A 19,906-nucleotide genomic window follows, 5' to 3' on the forward strand; every position below is an offset into this window, starting at 1 on the left:
GGGACACTTTTTGCATTTCTGTCTTCTGTAAACCCTCTTCAGACATCTAGCCAACATATTAGCCCAACACATGATGCATTTCTGAAATCCTCAGATGTTTCTTAATCACACAAAATTGAATTGAATTGTCATTGGGGTACAATTCGGACTATAATAATGGTGACCCACAGTCCAAGTTTATCTAACCTGCTGCCCATTTTCCCAGTGGCGTGTAGTCATGGATGCCAAGGGAAGCCAGGCTTCCCCCAAAAATGTACCAACTAAAAAAACAACTAAAAAAAACATATACAATATTTTGTCTCTCTGTGTTTCATAATTTTCCTTCAATTTGCAAGAGGCTGAATATATCTCTCCGGAGAAAGCATCCGAGCGAGGGAAACAGCGCCCCTCTGTCTTTTTTATATGTAGCCCATCTATCTGATGCTGTCTGGTCAAAAAGAGTATGACATTGTTGCCGCCCGTAGCATTGAATGCAAGGGAAGCGAGCGAGCATTTGACCTCCCTTGATAAAAAAATTAATAATAGCCAATCAGCGTTGAGCTAAACTGAGTGAGCTCAACTGTGAATGGTGCTGGCGCTCCAAAAAAAAGTGTCAAGGGAAGCCAGTTTGGATTTGGCTTCACACCAATCTCATCAAAGGCAAAACGTAATTGTCAGAAAAAATAATGAATTGTTGTTCTCTGGTGGCTAGCTAGCTAGCTAAAATTGTCCCTTTCCTAAATTAGCCATGGATGGAGATAATTAATTTTATTCAAATAACGTTTTAAGAATGTTATTTAAAAACATATACAGTGAGCTCCATAATTCATTGGACAGTGACCATTGTTTTGTTATTTTGGTTCTGTACTCTAGCACTTTGAGTTTGAAAGGATACAATGACAATGAGTGTGAAGTGCAGACTGTCAGCTTTAATTTGAGGGTATTTTCATACATATCGGATGAACCGTTTAGAAATGACAGCACCTTTTGTACATGGTCCCCCCATTTTAAGGTACTACAAGTATTTGTTAAATTGGCTTCACAGATGTGTGTCGTTAGGCAGGTGTATTCATTTGTGTCGTTAGTGAATGCAGGAGAGCTGTTGATGAATAGTAATGATTCTAGACGTTGCTATTGCCTTTGGAGGTTGTTATTGGGGTGTGACAACATGAGGAAGACAGCAGTGTCGATGCAAATGAAGTTGGCCGTCATAAGGCTCAGAAATGAAAATCAATCATTCAGGAACATTGCAAAAACCCTGGCCATGCCCAAGTCAACAGTTTTGTTCATCATTAACAAGAAAAAAACAACCGGTGAACTCAATTATGTCAAAAGACCCGGTAGACAGAGGAAGACCACTGTAGTGGATGACCGGAGAATACTCTCTATGGTGAAGAAAAAACCCCTGATAACAGCCCAACAGATCAAAAAACACTCTCCTGGATGCAGGTGTAGATGTGTCAAAGTCTACCATACGCAGAAGACTACACCAGCAGGACTACAGAGGGTACACTACAAGATGCAAACCACTGATAAGCCTGAAGAACAGAAAGGCAAGATTACAGTTTGCTAAAAAAGCACCTAAAAGAACCCCAAGAGTTCTGGAAAAAAATTTTGTGGACAGATGAGACAAAGATTAACATGTACTAGAGTGATGGAAAGACAAAAGTGTGGAGAAAAAAAAGAAATGCCCATGATCCAAAGCATACCACCTCATCCATGAAACATGGTGGAGGGGGTGTTATGGCTTGGGCCTGTATGGCTGCCAGTGGAACAGGCTCACTTGTCTTCATCGATGATGTGACTGCAGACAGAAGTAGAACAATGAATTCTGAAGTCTACAGAAATATTTTATCTGCTCAGATAAAACCAAATGCCTCCAAACTCATTGGACGGCACTTAATCACGCAACAAGACAATGACCCTAAACATACTGCTAGAGCAACAAAGGGGTTTTTGATGGCCAAAAGTGGAAAAACCTTGACTGGCCGAGTCAATCACCAGATCTGAATCCAATTGAACATGCATTTTACATGCTGAAGAGGAGACTTAAGGCAATAAGTCCCCGAAACAAGCAGGAACTGAAGATGGCTGCAGTACAGGCCTGGCAGAGCATCACCAGGGAAGATACCCAGCGTCTGGTGATGGCGATGCATCGCAGACTTCAAGCAGTCATTGCATGCAAAGGATATGCGACCAAATATTAACAATGATTACTTTATTCTACATTATGTTAAACTGTCCAATGTTTTTTGATGCCCGAAAATGGGGGGGACCATGTACAAAAGCTTCTATAATTCGTAAACGGTTCATCCGATATGTATGAAAATACCCTCAAATTAAAGCTGACAGTCTGCACTTCACCCTCATTGTCATTGTATCCTTTCAAACTCAAAGTGCTAGAGTACAGAACCAAAATAACAAAAGAATGGTCACTGTCCAGTGAATTATGGAGCTCACTGTACATTCCGTTCTCAGCGTCACCAAAACTCTCTCTATCCTCTATCTTGTTAAGTGTGTTCAGTTGTGTTGACTGCGCCCACTAATTGCCCACACCTGATCTTAATGAGTGCTTGTTTCATTTGAAATGCGGTCTGTTTGAAAATAATAAAATTAACTGCTTTGTATGAGTAAAAAAAACAATGTTATGCTAGCTCCATCTTGGTGGTGCAGTGGAATAATTCCAGGAATAGAGAACAGAATATAATTGGTTTTAATCTCACTGACGCCGTACCACAATAAAAAAGAAATATGCTGTGTCCTATCTTTGCTTAGAGTTCAAAACAGTTAAACTAAGCTAGCAGTGTTAATAAAAGTGTTATTGAAACATGTTCTCAGAACGTTATTTAATTACCTTCAAAATGTTCACTTCCGTTCTTAGAATTATTATTTTTTATGCAGTTTTACAGATCAAGAAATGTATGGCTTTGTTCCAAGGACCAATGGGAAACAAAAAACGTTCCCACAACTTCCAAGGAACCAAATGTGCTATCTGGGTAGTAACTGTAATGGATTAGGCCAACATTTAGAAAGTAACCTACCCAACCCTGCCTGAGAGTGAGTAGTAGGTTACAACAAGAAAAACAAATGTAGCCTAAACAAATCATGCTGTAGACTTTTTAAGCTATCATACTTTTTTTGGAAGTGCACTACTGTACGAAAAGCTTGTGATTATGATTTTGATCTTGACAGGCTTTCCAAATAAAGAGAACTGAAATATTGCAAACATATGTATGTACTTCATGGTGAATCTACTACTTTAATGCAATCAAATATTCACATTCAATTATTCACAAATTCAATTGATCAAATATACTACTGTGTACTGGAGACAATGCCTACAGGACTTCCTTATGATGTTCCCTATACACATGCAATAGCAATATAAGAAATACACAAATTGTCTTATAAAACAGCATTGCAACTGTGATGTTATGCTAATTATACAAGATACAAAAACATATATACGATTTTTTATAAATCATCCCCTCCCTTTGACACCGGATGTGGATAGTATATATTTTTTTCAACGGTACAAGCAGCAACTCCTTGGCTCCATGGGATAGTGCATCGCGCTACACAGACCAGCGATGAGAAAGAAAACTCGCACAGGAACAGGAGGACGCAGAACAATACTCCAACTTTCCCCACCTCGAAGCGGGACCGTCGGTGGAAGAGAAGACGCTTTAGGTTCCGAAGGTAAAAACACCAAGACACCATCATATTTTATGTTTTAGTTTACGGTTGGTGGCTGATTCGTTCAAAATCGGGCCCATTTTTCTACTGATCAACACTGAAGAGAAAGTAGCTAGCTAGCCAGCCAGCCTAACGTTAACTCATTGGCCTCGCCGGTGACGTAGCCTATCTAGCTAGTTGTTCAAAATGTAGCTGGCTACGTTAGTTACTTATTTTCCGGAAATATATGCATTGCTTGACTTGATCACTATATTTAAATAACTGGTTGCTGTTTTCGAAACAATGTATACCAAATGCTATGTATTTATTTTTGAGGTGTTTCTCGGTTTCTAAACAGCGTTAGCTAGTTAGCCTAGCCAGCTAGCATGTTAACATATTGGTGAAAGAGCGAGTTAGTGGCGCGCGGCCTGTTGATTTCGTGAACAAACGCTGCAATGGCAATGCCTAAACCAGCTAACTACCACGGTGAGAAAATTGGGTACAACTAGCTAGGCATATCAATGGTAACGTTAGCTAACTGTTAATTGTGAATCCAGACCACATATCTAACTACATAATCATTATTTAGCTACTTTGACAATTGCATTGATGCCTGTTTTGCAGACGAACATGAAGGTAACGGTGATGGATACAGTTTTCTGAGAGAAGTAACCACAGAAATGATGATCCCCGCAGTTAAGGCCACAGGTAAGATAAGCCATAACTTTGTTCATATACCCGTTTGTTTGCAAGCTTGTGTGAACTCGTGAACGACTGGGTTCGAACCTGGGTCTCCTGCCATAACTGTCATCCTGCTGAGCTCTAGCTAGCATAAGTACCTATATCTCAACTCCACGATACCACATCCACGGAGTTGAGCGCAATAGTTTTTGGAGTGAACCTCTGGCTCGAGTAGCTGTGCAGTCAACTTAAAAAATGTAGATTCTTACACCCTTACCATGTACATAGGTTTGCCCTCTGTTGCGTGCCTTTCTTTATTAGCTAAAATCCATAATTTTTTACAAAACGTTAATATAACCACCGATTGTTTCAGTGTTGCTGTTGCTCTAATGGCAAGTGAGCGCGAATGCATGTTCCGATTTAATCACAAAGAGGAAAGAGTCAGTGGTTTTATTTAGTTACTGTTTTATTAAAAGGTATGGATTTCAGTAAACACACGCAACAGAGGACAAACATAGGTACACGGTAAGGGTGTAAGAATTAATAATTTTTAAAGTATCGACTGCACGGTGACAAAGGAGTCATAGGTTCACTCAAATCTCGTCTGCACTCAACTCCGCAGATGTGGTATAGTGGAGTTGAGATGTACTTGGCTAGCTGAGCTCAAGCCTATGCATTATCTGGGAGGGGTAACACAAGATGTCTTCAGGTCTCAGGTTACTAATCACGCACACAAGCATGGTTGCCTACAAACAGTGCATTACCTTAAAAGTTTGTTGTTTCTCCCCAGAGGGTCTGTCCCTCCTGGGGGCCTATGAGGACAGTGATGATGAAGAAGAGGATACAAACTCGCAGCCTCCCACCATCAGGACACAACACAACCAGTCTGCAGACATACTCGCCAACTTCATGGCCGTCAGTATAACAATACTTTATTTCTGTTTGTTTCATGGTCTTTTCTCAATCGGCTGTGTTCCTACCTCTCAGCGATGTGATGACCTGTTTATGTTTTCGTAAAACTCTATCACTGACATTGGTACTGTAAATCCTTCTCTGCACACCGTCTTGAAATAGCTTCTCACTGAGGAAAATATAACTTGACATCCCTTTTAACTTTCAACCCATCGTTTTATGTCTTAGGTTTTGTAACTGTATTGGAACTTGGAAGATTCAAATAATTTATATATTTTTTAAATCATCCTCTTCCTTATTTTTCTACAATATTAGGGTGATATCAGGGCTCTTTTCCTAGTTGTCTTGCTATACACCTGCAATTGTCTCATGTAGGCCTGTATTTCCCTGCTTTGTTCATAATGTCTTTAGACAGGTGGTGTCCTTCAACAACCTAATTTAATCACTGCACCCCCCCCAATAGGAAATTGATGCCATCACCACACAGCCGTGTTCAGAGGAGCCCACAGGGGATCTGTCGGCCCCAGCCCCGACACCACCACGTCCAGAACCCAAAGCCCAGCAACATGCCTCTGAGACAGGGACAGAGCCGGAGAGCACTGGGGCAGACTTCCAGTATGATACCCATACTTCACTAGCTGGAGGTGACCGGTTTTGTTGTATTTCATAAATTGCAGAACTTACCTGAGAAGTAGCAGTTAGCCTAGCCATTGTTTGGGATGTGTTAAGTGTGCGCTTTTAAAGAACTGGAGTTCCTTCCTTATTTGTGTTTCCTGTCCGCCAGTTGGCGGATTGGAGATGGGTGACTGGCAGGAGGTGTGGGATGACAATACAGGTTGTTACTACTACTGGAACACTCAGACCAATGAGGTGGCCTGGCAGCTGCCTTACTACTTGGCCCACCAGGTGCAGGGCCTGCAGCAGTACGCAGACAGGTGAGGCGTTAATGGATGGTACTACATAATAATATACAAATGTTAGTCATACACAAGTGGATTTGTATTTTACAGCAAGACTCTGAAATGTGTATTTTCTACTTAGAGTTGAAGATTTGACCTCTTTTATATTTTATCCCCTGTAGCTCAACAGTCAATGGCAACGGCGCTACACAGAGTGCAGGTTACCATGTTGAACAACACTCCACTGCCGTCAGTGCCCTGACATCTAAGACAAAAAAGAAGGTGAGTTATTTGAGTATTTTTGTGCTCTCAATGATTCGGTGTGAATCCAAACAAAGTACTCAACTGTCCATTTGTTGGCGGAAGTGTGTGTATGTCTATGACTCTGTGTGCCTTTCCTCTGACAGGAGGTGATGGAGAGCGTGGTTGCCCTGACCAGTGAAGAAGAGGAGCGTCATGGTGTGGCCGCCTCCCTCCTCGGTCCCCTCATCCCTGCAGAGGTGAAAGAAGCAGAGGAGAAGTGGAGGAAGATGCTGGTGGGAGGGTTGGAGGAGAAGGAGAACAGCCTGGAGGATGGCTTGCCAGGGTCCCCCGCTCCCCCCCTGAATGAGCCAGATACCCCCACGCACCCCCTGAGAGACCAGCGCAGCAGGAACCAGTCTGAGGAGAACTCTGAGGAAGAGGAGACGGAGGAGGACACCATGGAGCTGGAGCTGGCTCTGGAGAGGAAAAAGGTCAGCTTATGTTTTTATTCATACTTTATTAAACCAGAGATGTTGAAATTGACAACTCTTTCAAGTGAGTTTATACATTGAGTATACAAAACATTAAGGACACCTGCTCTTTCCATGACATAGACTAACCAGATTAATCCAGGTGAAAGCTATGATCCCTTATTGATGTCACTTGTTAAATCTACTTCATTTAGTGTAGATGAAGGGGAGGGGACAGGTTAAAGGATTTTTTTGAGACATGGATTGTGCATGTGTTCCATTCAGAGGGTGAATGGGCAAGACACAAGATTTAAGTGCCTTTGAACGGGGTATGGTAGTAGGTGCCAGGTGCACCGGTTTGTGTCAAGAACTGCAACGCTGCTGGGTTTTTCACGCTGAACAGTGTCCCATGTGTATCAAGAATGGTCCACCACCCAATGGACATCCAGCCAACTTGACACAACTGTGGGAAGCATTGGAATCAACATGTCCAGCATCCCTGTGGAAAGCTTTCGACACCTTGTAGAGTCCATGCCCTGATGAATTGAGGCTGTTCTAAGGGCAAAGGGGGTTCAACTATGAAGTTGTCCAAAATATTGTATATTGTGACTCTTTTGAAAAAGTCACAGACCAGAATGTCGACACAATGAAATACATGCAGAATTAATAGTGTGACTCGAACATGAACATTTGTCGTCTTTTTGTCCCTCTAGGCTGAGTTGCGGGCGTTGGAGGAGGGTGATGGCAGTGCGGGGGGCTCCAGCCCCTGTTCTGAGGCAAGTCAGGAGGCCCCCGAGCCCTGTAGCCTGCTCCTGAAGAAGGCCAAGTGGAAGACAGCCTTCCTCAGAGCAGCCAGCCCCGACTCAAACAGCAGAGGCTCCGATACACGGGAAGACCCCGACACAAGTGAGTGTCTGGAGAACAGTTAGGGTGCGATCTGGTCCAGATACACAAATTCTGTGCAGATTACATCATTATATTGTTCTGATGTGGTTCATCCTAAGATGTAAACACTTCTCTAGGACTTCTGATCTGATATGCTGCATAGACCAACTCTGTCATATAAATGTACAGTTGAAGTCGGAAGTTTACATACACCTTAGCCAAATACATTTAAACTCAGTTTTTCACAATCCTGACATTTAATCCTAGTAAAAATTCCCTGTCTTAGGTCAGTTAGGATCACCACTTTTATTTTAAGAATGTCAGAATGATAGTAGAGATTTATTTCAGCTTTTATTTCTTTCATCACATTCCCAGTGGGTCAGAAGTTTACATACACTCAATTAGTATCTGGTAGCGTTGCCTATAAATTGTTTAACTTGGGTACAAATGTTTCGGGTAGCTTCCCACAATAAGTTGGATGAATTTTTGCCCATTCCTCCTGACAGAGCTGGTGTAACTGAGTCAGGTTTGTAGGCCTCCTTGCTCGCACACGCTTTTTCAGTTCTGCCCACAGATTTTCTATAGGATTGAGGTCAGGGCTTTGTGATGGCCACTCCAATACCTTGACTTTGTTGTCCTTAAGCCATTTTGCCACAACTTTGGATGAATGCTTGGGGTCATTGTCCATTTGGAAGACTCATTTGTGACCAAGCTTTAACTTCCTGACTGATGTCTTGAGATGTTGCTTCATTATATCCATATAATTTTCCTTCCTCATGATGCCATCTATTTTGTGAAGTGCACCAGTCCCTCCTGCAGCAAAGCACCCCCACAGCATGATGCTGCCACCCCCGTGCTTCACGGTTGGGATGGTGTTCTTCGGCTTGCAAGCAACCCCCCTTTTCCTCAGAACATAACGATGGTCATTATGGCCAAACAGTTCTATTTTTGTTTCATCAGACCAGAGGTCATTTCTCCAAAAAGTACCATATTTGTCCCCATGTGCAGTTGCAAACCGTAGTCTGGCTTTTTTGTGGCGGTTTTGGAGCAGTGGCTTCTTCCTTTCTGAGCGGCCTTTCAGGTTATGTCGATATAGGACTCGTTTTACTGTGGATATAGATTATTTTGTACCTGTTTCCTCCAGCATCTTCACAAGGTCCTTTGCTGTTGTTCTGGGATTGATTTGCACTTTTCACACCAAGTACGTTCATCTCTAGGAGACAACGCGTCTCCTTCCTGAGCGGTATGACGGCTGCGTGGTCCCATACTGTTTATACCTGCGTACTATTGTTTGTACAGATGAACATGGTACCTTCAGGCGTTTGGAAATTGCTCCCAAGGATGAACCAGACTTGTGATGGTCTACAATTGTTTTTCTGAGGTCTTTGCTGATTTCTTTTGATTTTCCCATGATGTCAAGCAAAAAGGCACTGAGTTTGAAGGTATGCCTTGAAAACATCCACAGGTACACCTCCAATTGACTCAAATGATGTCAATTATCCTATCAGAAGCTTCTAAAGCCATGACATCATTTTCTGGAATTTTCCAAGCTGTTTAAAGGCACAGTCGACTTAGTTTATGTAAAGTTCTGACCCACTGGAATTGTGATACAGTGAATTATAAGTGAAATAATCTGTCTGTAAACAATTGTTGGAAAAATGACTTGTGTCATGCACAAAGTAGATGTCCTAACCAACTTGCCAAAACTATAGTTTGTTAACAAAAAATGTGTGGAGTGGTTGAAAAATGAGTTTCAATGACTCCAACCTAAGTGTAAACTTCCGACTTCAACTTTATGTATCGGTGTAGGCGTCATCTTAGTACTAGGCCTCTTGTGTGTCTTACAGCACATTCCAATGTCCCTGAGAAGGCCGGGGAAGAGCTGGAGAAGGAGACCGGGGACAAAACATTAACCAAAGTGTCACCAAAAGAGGAGGTGGAAACTCCAGAGCTCAAGGTACTGAACAACTCACACACCAATTTAACTCTCAGTAGTAGGGCCTGAGCAGGAAAAACCCTGGGCCTACTCATGAGTGATAAAATAACTGGTGGATAACTAATTTTTAAGAAATTGTGTTTTGAATGATCAGTTTCAGATTGGGGAACTGGCCAACACCTTAACAAGCAAGATGGAGTTCTTAGGGATCAACAAGAAAACCATCTCTAACTTCCAGCTGCTTCTGTTACAGACTGAGGTGAGATGACCATGACCTGTTTTTGTAGCTTACCTCCAGTCACAGTGAAAGCCTATATCTTCAGGTCCAGATTATATTCTCTTGGCCTCGAAACCACACTAGTTAGCTAGCTGCATGACTCTCAATGGTGAGAACTTTCACAGACATGATTCAGATTCACCGTTTTTAATAGTCACATGTACAGGGTTGCAGGTGTGATTGCAGGGTACAGCTTTGAGCTCCAACATGCAGGACTAAATAAAATAAAATAATTAAAATGGTTATAAAAAATAAAATAAAAGAACCATATACTGTAAATAGAAACAATCTGTACTGAATGACTGCAATTGCAAGTGATCATTCTGATGGGAGATTTTTATTTTTTACATTGTTCTCCCTTCTCTCTACCCATCCTTCTCTCAGACGAGGATCGCTGATTGGCGGGAGGGGGCTCTGAACGGGATCTATCTCCGCCGCAGGCTGCAGGAAGCCGCCGAGCACATAAAACATTACGAACTTAACGCCGCCCCTAAAGGCTGGTCCTGCCACTGGGACAGGTACGCGCTCCTTACCTTTAACATCTCTAAACACCCCCCCAAACCCAGTGTGACCACAACCCTCTCAGAGCTGGGGTCGCCACCTTTTTAACCTGATATGAGGGTGATCTTAACCAATCCCAGTGGATAAAATGAAACAGAGACAGACCCTCAAGGTTTCTGTGATGCAATGCTGGCACTCTGCAGTGTCAGTGGTAATAAGGGAGCAGCCATTCAGGCCAGCTTGATCCCCTAACACTATACCACCAGATGCAGAGACGGGAACCCTGTCCTGTCCACCCATAGCCCAGACTATGGCTCTTGTCTTTGGGGGGCCCTCTGTAGACTGTTTTGGGGGTCCAGTCAGTGGAACGGGGGTACGGTAGCTAGGAAGGTGGTTGTGTGCGAGAGCTTTGCACTTTACAGGACTACAGCCCCCAGAATGCATTGCTGGGCGAAATGAGTGACAGATTGAAGCCCCGGAAACGAGGAGTGTCAAAAACAACATCAGTTAAAGCGAAGACGGAGCGTTGACGAGGACCCAGCAGGTCAGACCAACTCTATTTCATACGTTTCCTGTTTTTATTCCTTGATTGAGTGAATGTATAGATATTTCTGATGTAAAAAAATATAAATACTGTTTTTTTCATGCCTTTGGTTGTTGAGTTGATGACTGCTGTCTCTCTTTGGCATCTATCTATGTTTGGGGGGCAAAAGGTTGTCTGAAGGTTGTCTGTGAGTATGTTGTCATGACAACCATTATGTGGATCATTACTCTGAACATCTGAACACTGCTTTGATGATCAACTTTGCAGGACCCAAGCCGATAGTTTTTTGGGTTTGTTGATTTGGTTTTGTGAGAGTTAAGGTGGGTTCCCCATCAATGTCCCACATCCCGATCCAATCTGGCTCTTCTCCTGGATGGCTAACCTGGCTGTCCAGCCCAACATTCCCCCTCTCCTGCCCCCTACGGGGCAGTCCCCCCCTCGCCCAGGGTATACTACGACTCAGCCAGTTATAAGGCCAGCTGTTGAGACTCTGCCTTGTATCTCTGTTCTCCCTCCTTCTAGAGAGCACAGGCGGTATTTCTACACCAACGACCGCACCAGTGCCTCCCAGTGGGACTTCCCAGCTGAGGAAGAGGAGGAGGAGGAGGAAGGACTGGAAACCAAGTTGTCCATACAGGGGGAACCCAAACCCCCGCCCGTACCCGCTGGTGGGCTCGCAGGTCAGTCCTCAGGACCCCTCACCGTTCTCTTAAAATTCCCTTATGTTCTCCTGATTGACATCCTCTGTATCTATAGGTCCAGATTAATCGCTTGGCCTTGAAACCACACTAGTTGGGTAGTTGCGTGACTCAATGATGAGAACTTTCACAGACCTGTACTGAAAGACTCTGATTGCAAACTATTTTACTGAAGGGAGACGGACATGCATAGAGCATTAGGCTTCCAGTAACTAACTAACAGGTCTTGCGCTATGGAATCTGCCACGGTCATATGTTACTAACTAGTCAGTATTTGGTGAACCTTACTCACTTCTCCCTTCTGACAAAGAAAATGGGTACATTTATAAATTTTCTATCATATTGCAGGAGCTTCAGTCTTCTCACCCATCGTCCCCACTCAGCCTGGCCTTCCCTCTTATTGGTCTGTGCCTCAGCCCCCACTTCCCCCTGACCAGCCCCCTCCCCCGTCCGACATCCCCCTGCCTCCCCCTCCACCCCCAGAGTCGCCTCCCCCGCCCCCTCCTCCTCCCCTGGAGGAGGATGATGGAGAGATTGAGGAGGTAGAGATGGAGGATGATGACAGTGAGCCTCCAGCACCTGGAACAGAGCCTCCCCTCCTCCTGGGCGTTGGCAGCATGAAGGTATGAGACCATTCTACTCATCCAGACCTCAAGTCTCATCTCAGTAGTCTTGTGAATAGACTAACCAAGCACACTTTCTAGATGACCTCCTAGTCCAGCAGTTGTCAAGTGCCAGTCAGTGGGCCTGCTGGTTTTTATGTTAACATGACTCTATGTTAACTTTCACAGACCTGTTCTGAATTACTGTGATTGCAAACCATTTTTTTCTGATGGGAGACGTGCATAGCAAGCATTTTGTTGGAAATTAGCATAAGCTTTCACTGTAAGCTTGTCTTTCTCCTCTCAGGTTGTGGAGTCTACAGCTTCCCTGGGTAAGGGTCAGAAACGCAAGGCTTCAGGAGCAGGTCAGCTGACCAAGGCAGTAACCATCGGCAGCAGCGCCATCCTCTACACACAGACCACCGCCATGGCAGGTAAAAAGCCATGATATTATCATCGAGTCTGTGTGCCTGCTGGTTTTCATGTTAACATGATTCTTGAAGTAGCAGGACTCTCAATGATGAGAACTTTCACAGATCTGTACTACATTACTGTGATTTAATACTTTTTCTGATGGGAGATGTAGGACCCTAGTGTATCTCGGTATAGGTGTTTGGCTGTTTAATTGCAAACCTTGTGATCACTTTGAAAACTAATGCTTGTACCAAATAGTTGACTTTTGTGTTCCTTTCTGTGTCCTCAGCCCCTGTGATGTCAGGAGCGGTCTACTGGGGTGTGTCTGCGGTAGCTGCTCCTCCACTGCCTTCTGAACCTGTGGCCCCACCTCTCCCACCTCCCCCAACCCGCCCCCCGCTACCCCCCACTCAGCCCCCCAATGCCTTGGACCCCACAGGGCTTAAAACACTGCCCACGGACAAGACCAAGAAACTGAAGAAGGATAAGGTGGGTGTCTTTGATTTTCATATACAATGGCATCTGTTCAATGCATTGATAAGGAAAAAGGATGGTGAAAGATTGGCACTGTCTAATTCAATGTAATAAATATTTCAATTGAAAGCTTTCCCCTAGTTGATTCGAACCAGAGTGAAGCTCTTAAATGACGATCTCCCACTGTCTCCTTTATTCCCCTTCCCCACATCCCTGGTTGCTGTGTCCAGTCGAAGAAGAGCAAGACGAAGATGCCGTCCCTTGTGAAGAAGTGGCAGAGCATCCAGAAGGAACTGGACGAGGAGGAGAAGTCTAGTTCTAGTGACGAGGACAGGGACCAGCTCAACAAGAGGGGCATCGAGGAGTGGAAACAGCAGCAGCTACTCACGTAAGAGCTTCCCCTGAACTACTGTGATTGCAAACAATTTTTCTGATGGGGACAACTTCTAATACATTTGTATATTTTAACAACTTCTAATAATGTTTTAAGTGAAAATAATCTGTTTCTACTACTTTATCTATTGGATTGCAGGGGAAAAGCTGGAAAGAATGCAAACTTCGAGGCTTTACCTGATGACTGGCGAGAGAGGATGTTGAAGAAGAGGAAGATGATGAAGAGCACGTAACACACACTCCGCTCCACACACATTATATATATACACACACACACACACACCATCCTCCCCTAAACCCTTACTCCAAACGCTGGATAAGAATCAGTGGACTATGTGCACTTTTTACGCTTTCACTGTCATTTTGAAACGGTTTGAAAAGCGTCTCATATCTTGGATGAATACATTGGATGGGTTTGAATGTTCTTTTTAATTTTTTATTCGCTGTAAACCCCACTATTGTTTTTACATGTTACCCTGGAGACTCCCCTACCAAGCCTCCCTCTCTCCTTTACCTGTTTAAAGCATAAATGCTGTTTTCTGTCAAACGTTTGGCACTGCTAAGATTGCTGTAGTTTCTGAACCTTTGTTTTATAGTGGAGATCAACTCTTTGTATGTTGTTTTGACCTTGCCCATTTCATAAACTATGATGAATAACACCTTCCTAATAACTCTGGTCCATATTCAGTTGGATGCTTCAACTATAGTGACTGATAGTACTTTTTGTTTATTCATGGTATACCCTCAACATATCCTGTCTGATTTTCTTGTTTTCTGACTCAAGATAGGATCTTTTAAATGGCGTATACAAGTGCGTTATCACATGGCCCAATAGTGGAAACTGCTTCATTGCAACACTTTTCTCTGCACACATTTTTCAAGTAAAGCCAGTAGGTAACACGACCAAGCAACCCACTTCCCAGCCCACTATTTCTGTCTTTTTTCTCCATGTCCAGAGTTTACAGAAATGCATGATGACATGCCAATAATACAAATGTGCCAATTGATTTTTCATATCATACTATTTGCATAAATATATTTTCTAATTTAGTTATTTCCCTTTGCTGAAAATCATCAAGACTAGTTTGGTGGCAAGGCGAGTGTCCAGTGTTTTTGGGAGCAGTTTTTCAGCTGTGTACATTGCATATGTCTTAGTAAAATGCCCTTGATGTTTATTACGATGTTGTGGGGAGGGAATGCAACACAATTGTATATTGTTTGGGGAAAAAATATGGGGTCAATTTCACGCCTTAAGTATTGAATTCAAAATAAAATAAATCGTGAACATGGAAAAATTAAGTTGAATGTAAAGAATGAGGAAAAGTGAAATGATGTTGAGAGAGAAATCAAAAGCTACATTTGTAGATCTGTAAACAAAATGTTAAAAGCAACAAAACATTTGCAGACAAATAATTTTGCCAGAGCAAAACTCATTTAAAAGCAAGAACAACTTATTTAAAGTAATGACTTGGATCTTTGCTTTCACTGCCATTTTTTTTATTTATTAGAGTTTTGGCAATTTTCTTCATGAAGGTGTGATTTAGAGGGAGGTGTGGATAGTGAGTCTCCATTGGTCCCTGACCCTTTTTTTTCTAATGCTAAAGGACAACTCCGCCACTTTTTAAATGTGGGTTACTATGATTTAGTGATGTCCTACACAGTTGTAGTGTAATTTTATGATTTCATGTCTATAGACTAGTGAGGAGCTAAACCGGAAATAGCTTCTGCTACATTTTCAAGTTGGATCCCTGAGATGACTAACACAAGAAATGATTGACAGTCATTTTCAGCGATCTATATAACCCGTCTAGTTTCCTGATCATATTGGAACTCCCAGCTATGTGTTGCTCTGGATGTCTTAATCTAACATATATTAAATAGATGCTCAAAAACCTGTAGAATGAGAGTAGTTACTCCAATATTTTTCTCTTGTTCAAGGCTCAAACGCCTATGGTTCCATTAGGCAAAACCACTCTCACCACCACCGACCGAAGTTGCAGCCATTGTGCCCTTTCCCAAATAGCCTTTTATATTTTGTATTTAATTACTTGTAAACTTCATACTTTTTATTAGTTCCAATAGGCCTCCAGTGTTTGTTTGCTTGGACAGTCGCTGAGGCTGTATTTCAGATGCATCAGGTTTAGCTACTTAGCTATCATTGATAACTTAGCGTGTGTCTTTGGTGCGGAGAGACTAGGATTCCTGTAAATGTTATAAATATTGTGTTCTTCTAAAAGGCCTAATGTTACATCCGAGTTTCTAAACTAAGAGGCACAACATCGCAAGACTTCCGTGAACGCTTGCGAAACAACGAAGCAGAAAAATACTTATTTTAGTTTTTCATTTTGTCTAAATCTAAAGGCAGAACCTGAATTCGAGCCAATATCTTAAGTAATTGAACATGTTATTACTTCACAACCTCGTGAAAATGACACTGACGCGTTTTCATTTGAGTCAAAAACAACTTTATATCGAAGGACTGCCTGCACATGGGCAGTTCGGCGCGAGACGACCAATCGACCCGATGACGTGTTTCTGCGCGTGAGCTTTGCTAGCCAACGTTGTTATGACGTCTACAAGTGTGATCAGAGATTTAATTGGAGAAGCAGTTTCTGCCTATCTTAATATGTTACTGTCTTTGGTTACATGTTTGGACTGTTTAGGACAGTCGCTAAGTTGAAACTGCTGTTATTTAGTGTATTGTTCTTTAGTGTATTGCACTTGATTGATGACAATGAAATTAGCAATTATTCAGCATGACATTCATGCAAGCGTCATATATTTAAAACCTAAAAGTAATGTGAAATGCACTCATAATTTATGACAAGCAATATACTGTATTTAGACAAACTTAATCTGGGCTTGGTAGCTAGCTAAGCTAACTGCAGGCTAACTAGGCGGAGCATTGCACCATGGGAGACGAAATGCACCCTGGGAATCGTAGTATGCTGTTGACCATGGTTTCCCAAACTTGGTCCTGGGGGCCCTCCTGGGTGCACGTTTTGGTTTTTGCCGTAGCACTACACAGCTGATTCAAATAATCAAAGCTTGATGAGTTGGTTATTTGAATCAGCTGTGTAGTGCTAGGGCAAAAACCAAAACGTGCACCCAGTGGGGAGATAGGAACGAGTTTGGGAAACCTGGCTGTAGATGAGGGCAATACAGAAGCTTAAAAATAAAAATGACAAAAACAAGGAATCGTGCAGTATGACTAACAAAAACGATAAAACAATGTGTATCAAAGCTTACAGTAGTACATATACTTTATACTAAACTGTAGCTCAGTTGGTAGAGCATGGCGCTTGCAACGGCAGGGTTGTGGGTTCGATTCCCACGGGGGGCCAGTATGAAAAATGTATGCACTCACTAACTAAGTCGCTCTGGATAAGAGCGTCTGCTAAATGACCAAAATGTAAATAATAAATGGTTATTTGTGGCAGAATTTTCCTATGCTAACGTTTTAGCATTTGTGGTACAAATCTCATGGAAGTCATGGTACCTATATTAGCATTTGTCGCGCATCATTTGCACATTTCCCTAAAGTATCTTGATATATTGTGAATTGATTGTGTAGCTCAACAAAGCCACTTATAGATGATTTGAACATGAGGTGTAAAGAAATGCTAATATATGTATCATGACTTGCATGGGATTTGTGCCACATGCTAAAACATTAGCATTTGAAAACGGAGCCAGGGAAACTAAACCAAAGCATGGATTGCTGTCATACATAGACTGCTTACATTGTAAGGAAACCAATGTCATTTTGTAATTTGGGTGAACGATCCCTTTAACCCTCCCGTTGTCCTAGGGTCAAAATGACCCGCCACTGTGTTGAACCAACTTTATTTAATTTTTATATTTTTTGGATCATTTGTGAGAAGGAGGCAGTGATACTTTCTTTAAAGTCTCACTGCCTCCTTCTCACAAATGATCCCCAAAATATAAAAATTAAATAAAGTTGGTTCAACACAGTGGCGGGTCATTTTGACCCTAGGACAACGGGAGGGTTAAGAGTCAATTACTCAAATGATAAAATAAAACTCGATTTTAACACTTCTTCAGGGGGCAGTTTTTAACGTTGTTTTTTTTTTAGTGTGGGACCAAACACTCCCTTTCAAAGTTTCTGTTATCAAATAACAAAAAAATGAGTTCTGCCCACTTATTTACTTTCAAAGTGTGTTTGTGAAGAATAGCCAATATGCACATCTAAATCTGACCAAACGTAGCTTTTTTTTTGTGTGTCAGAAAATATACATTTTCCTTAGTGGCATTCCAGTCTCCTTTTCACATCTTAACACCTGATTTACTTAACCTCTACGGGATTGGTGTCCCTTATACGGGACGGTTGTTGCTCAGTATAAGATATGTGACTAGAATGGTGTTGTGAACTACAGCCAACTTTCCGGGACATAGACATGTTTTATATTGTCAGAAAGCTTATATTCTTGTTAATCTAACTGCAGTGTCCAATTTACAGTAGCTATTACAGCAAAAAAAAAAATACCATGCTATTGTTTGAGGATAGTGCACAACAACAAAACACATCACAGCAATTGGTTTGGTACATTCACCTCTGAAGGTAAATAATGTACTTACATTCAGTAATATTGCTCTGATTTGTCATCCTGAGGGTCCCAGAGATACAATGTAGTGTAGTTTTGTTTGAAAAATCAATATTTATATTCAAATGTAGGAACTGGGTTCTACAGTTTGACCTCTGACTCCACACCCACCCCGCCTGGCCATCTAGATGTGTGAAGGTTAGTGTCTTTTCTGTAGGGAAGCTAATGATCCATCATTAATGCCATTCTTGGGAGTGTGCAAACTTACATTTTATATTACCATAGCATTTTTTGTTTACATTTTACATTTACGTCATTTAGCAGACGCTCTTATCCAGAGCGACTTACAAATTGGTGCATTCACCTTATAGCCAGTGGGATAACCACTTTACAATATGTGTTTTTTTGCATGAAGTTATGTACTTCAAAACCAATTCGGCACATTTGGGAAAACTCCTGGCAGACTTGATACAAAATATTGTGTAGTGATGTAATTCCTCACTGGATCAGTCGGAAACTTTGCACACCCACTGCTGCCATCTGGTGGACATCTAAATTACATATATAATCGTGCATCACTGTCTGGCCTTTCTCTTGCATTTCAAAGATGAAGCATCAAAAAAATGAATAGAAAACACGTTTTTTTGTTTGTATTATCCTTTGCCAGATCTAATGTGTTATATTCTCATACATTAATTTCACATTTCCACAAACTTCAGTGTTTCCTTTCAAATGATATCAAGAATATGCATATCCTTGCTTCAGGTCCTGAGCTACAGGCAGTTAGATTTGGGTATGTCATTTTAGGCAAAAATGGAAAAAAAGGGTCAGATCCTTAAGAGGTTTTAACAAAAGGCACATCTCAATAGGTGGTCCGTCTCCCGAGTGGCGCAGTGGTCTAAGGCCACTAGAGATCCTGGTTCGAATCCAGGCTCTGTCATAGCCGGCCGCAACCGGGAGACCAATGGGGCGGCGCACAATTGGCCCAGCATCATCAAGGGTAGGGGATGGAATGGCAGGCAGGGAGGTAGCTCAGTTGGTAGAGCATGGCGTTTGCAACGCCAGGGTTGTGGGTTCGATTCCCACGGGGGGCCAGTATAAAAATAATTAAAAATAATGTATGCACTAACTGTAAGTCGAGCGTATGCTAAATGACAAATGTAAAATGGTCCAGGTAAGTCATGACATAGCACAACTGGGGGGTGGGCCTTTCCTCTTTTGTTCTCTATTGTGCCTCTTATTGTTCCTCAAGCAAAGGGGGAGGCCGATGACATCACAGATTTCCATCAGACCAACTCCTTGATTCAATGCCCTACTCCTTAAAGGTTGCAGCTGTCTAAAAAACAATAGTCCCGGCGTCCCATTGTGACATCTATGAAGCTCGGAGGCTCCTATCCACGGGGGAAGCACAGTCTGAATGCGCACCTCCACACAATTCCCAATCAACACATCTCCCCGGTACTCATCCTATATTCATTTGAATGTGTTGACTGTTGGAGAAATTGCTTGAGCTGCGCTGAGAATTGGAAAAGTATGAAAGCCAATGGTCCAATATTGTAGAACACTGCTGTGCATACACTTAAGGGTTTATCATTGTCCAAAACATGCACGCATATGCACAGCAGTGTTCTAGAATATTGACCGTTGGCTTCCATACTTTTCGAATTCACAGCGCAGCTCAAGCAATTTCTCCAACTGTCAACATATTCAAATGAATAGAGGACGGTTACCGGAGAGGCACGTGTTTCTTAGGAATTG

The 19,906-nt window shown here is 42.3% G+C and overlaps 1 protein-coding gene across 1 annotated transcript; it reads left to right on the plus strand.

The window, feature by feature from the left end:
- The first annotated feature begins 3,517 nt into the window (after positions 1 to 3,517).
- LOC121531715 (formin-binding protein 4) lies at positions 3,518 to 14,882 on the plus strand. Its single transcript, XM_041837114.2, has 17 exons — positions 3,518 to 3,678; positions 4,279 to 4,362; positions 5,126 to 5,250; positions 5,711 to 5,891; positions 6,032 to 6,182; positions 6,329 to 6,428; positions 6,554 to 6,880; positions 7,573 to 7,765; positions 9,592 to 9,701; positions 9,835 to 9,939; positions 10,342 to 10,475; positions 11,525 to 11,682; positions 12,049 to 12,323; positions 12,610 to 12,736; positions 13,006 to 13,205; positions 13,421 to 13,578; positions 13,723 to 14,882. Exons 1-17 carry the CDS (start codon positions 3,570 to 3,572, stop codon positions 13,814 to 13,816), a joined length of 2,631 nt encoding a protein of 876 aa, XP_041693048.1. The 5' UTR covers positions 3,518 to 3,569; the 3' UTR covers positions 13,817 to 14,882.
- The last annotated feature ends 5,024 nt before the right edge of the window (positions 14,883 to 19,906 follow it).

The sequence above is a fragment of the Coregonus clupeaformis genome, chromosome 19 (genome assembly GCF_020615455.1).
Source record: "Coregonus clupeaformis isolate EN_2021a chromosome 19, ASM2061545v1, whole genome shotgun sequence".
NCBI classification, from domain to species: Eukaryota; Metazoa; Chordata; class Actinopteri; order Salmoniformes; family Salmonidae; genus Coregonus; species Coregonus clupeaformis.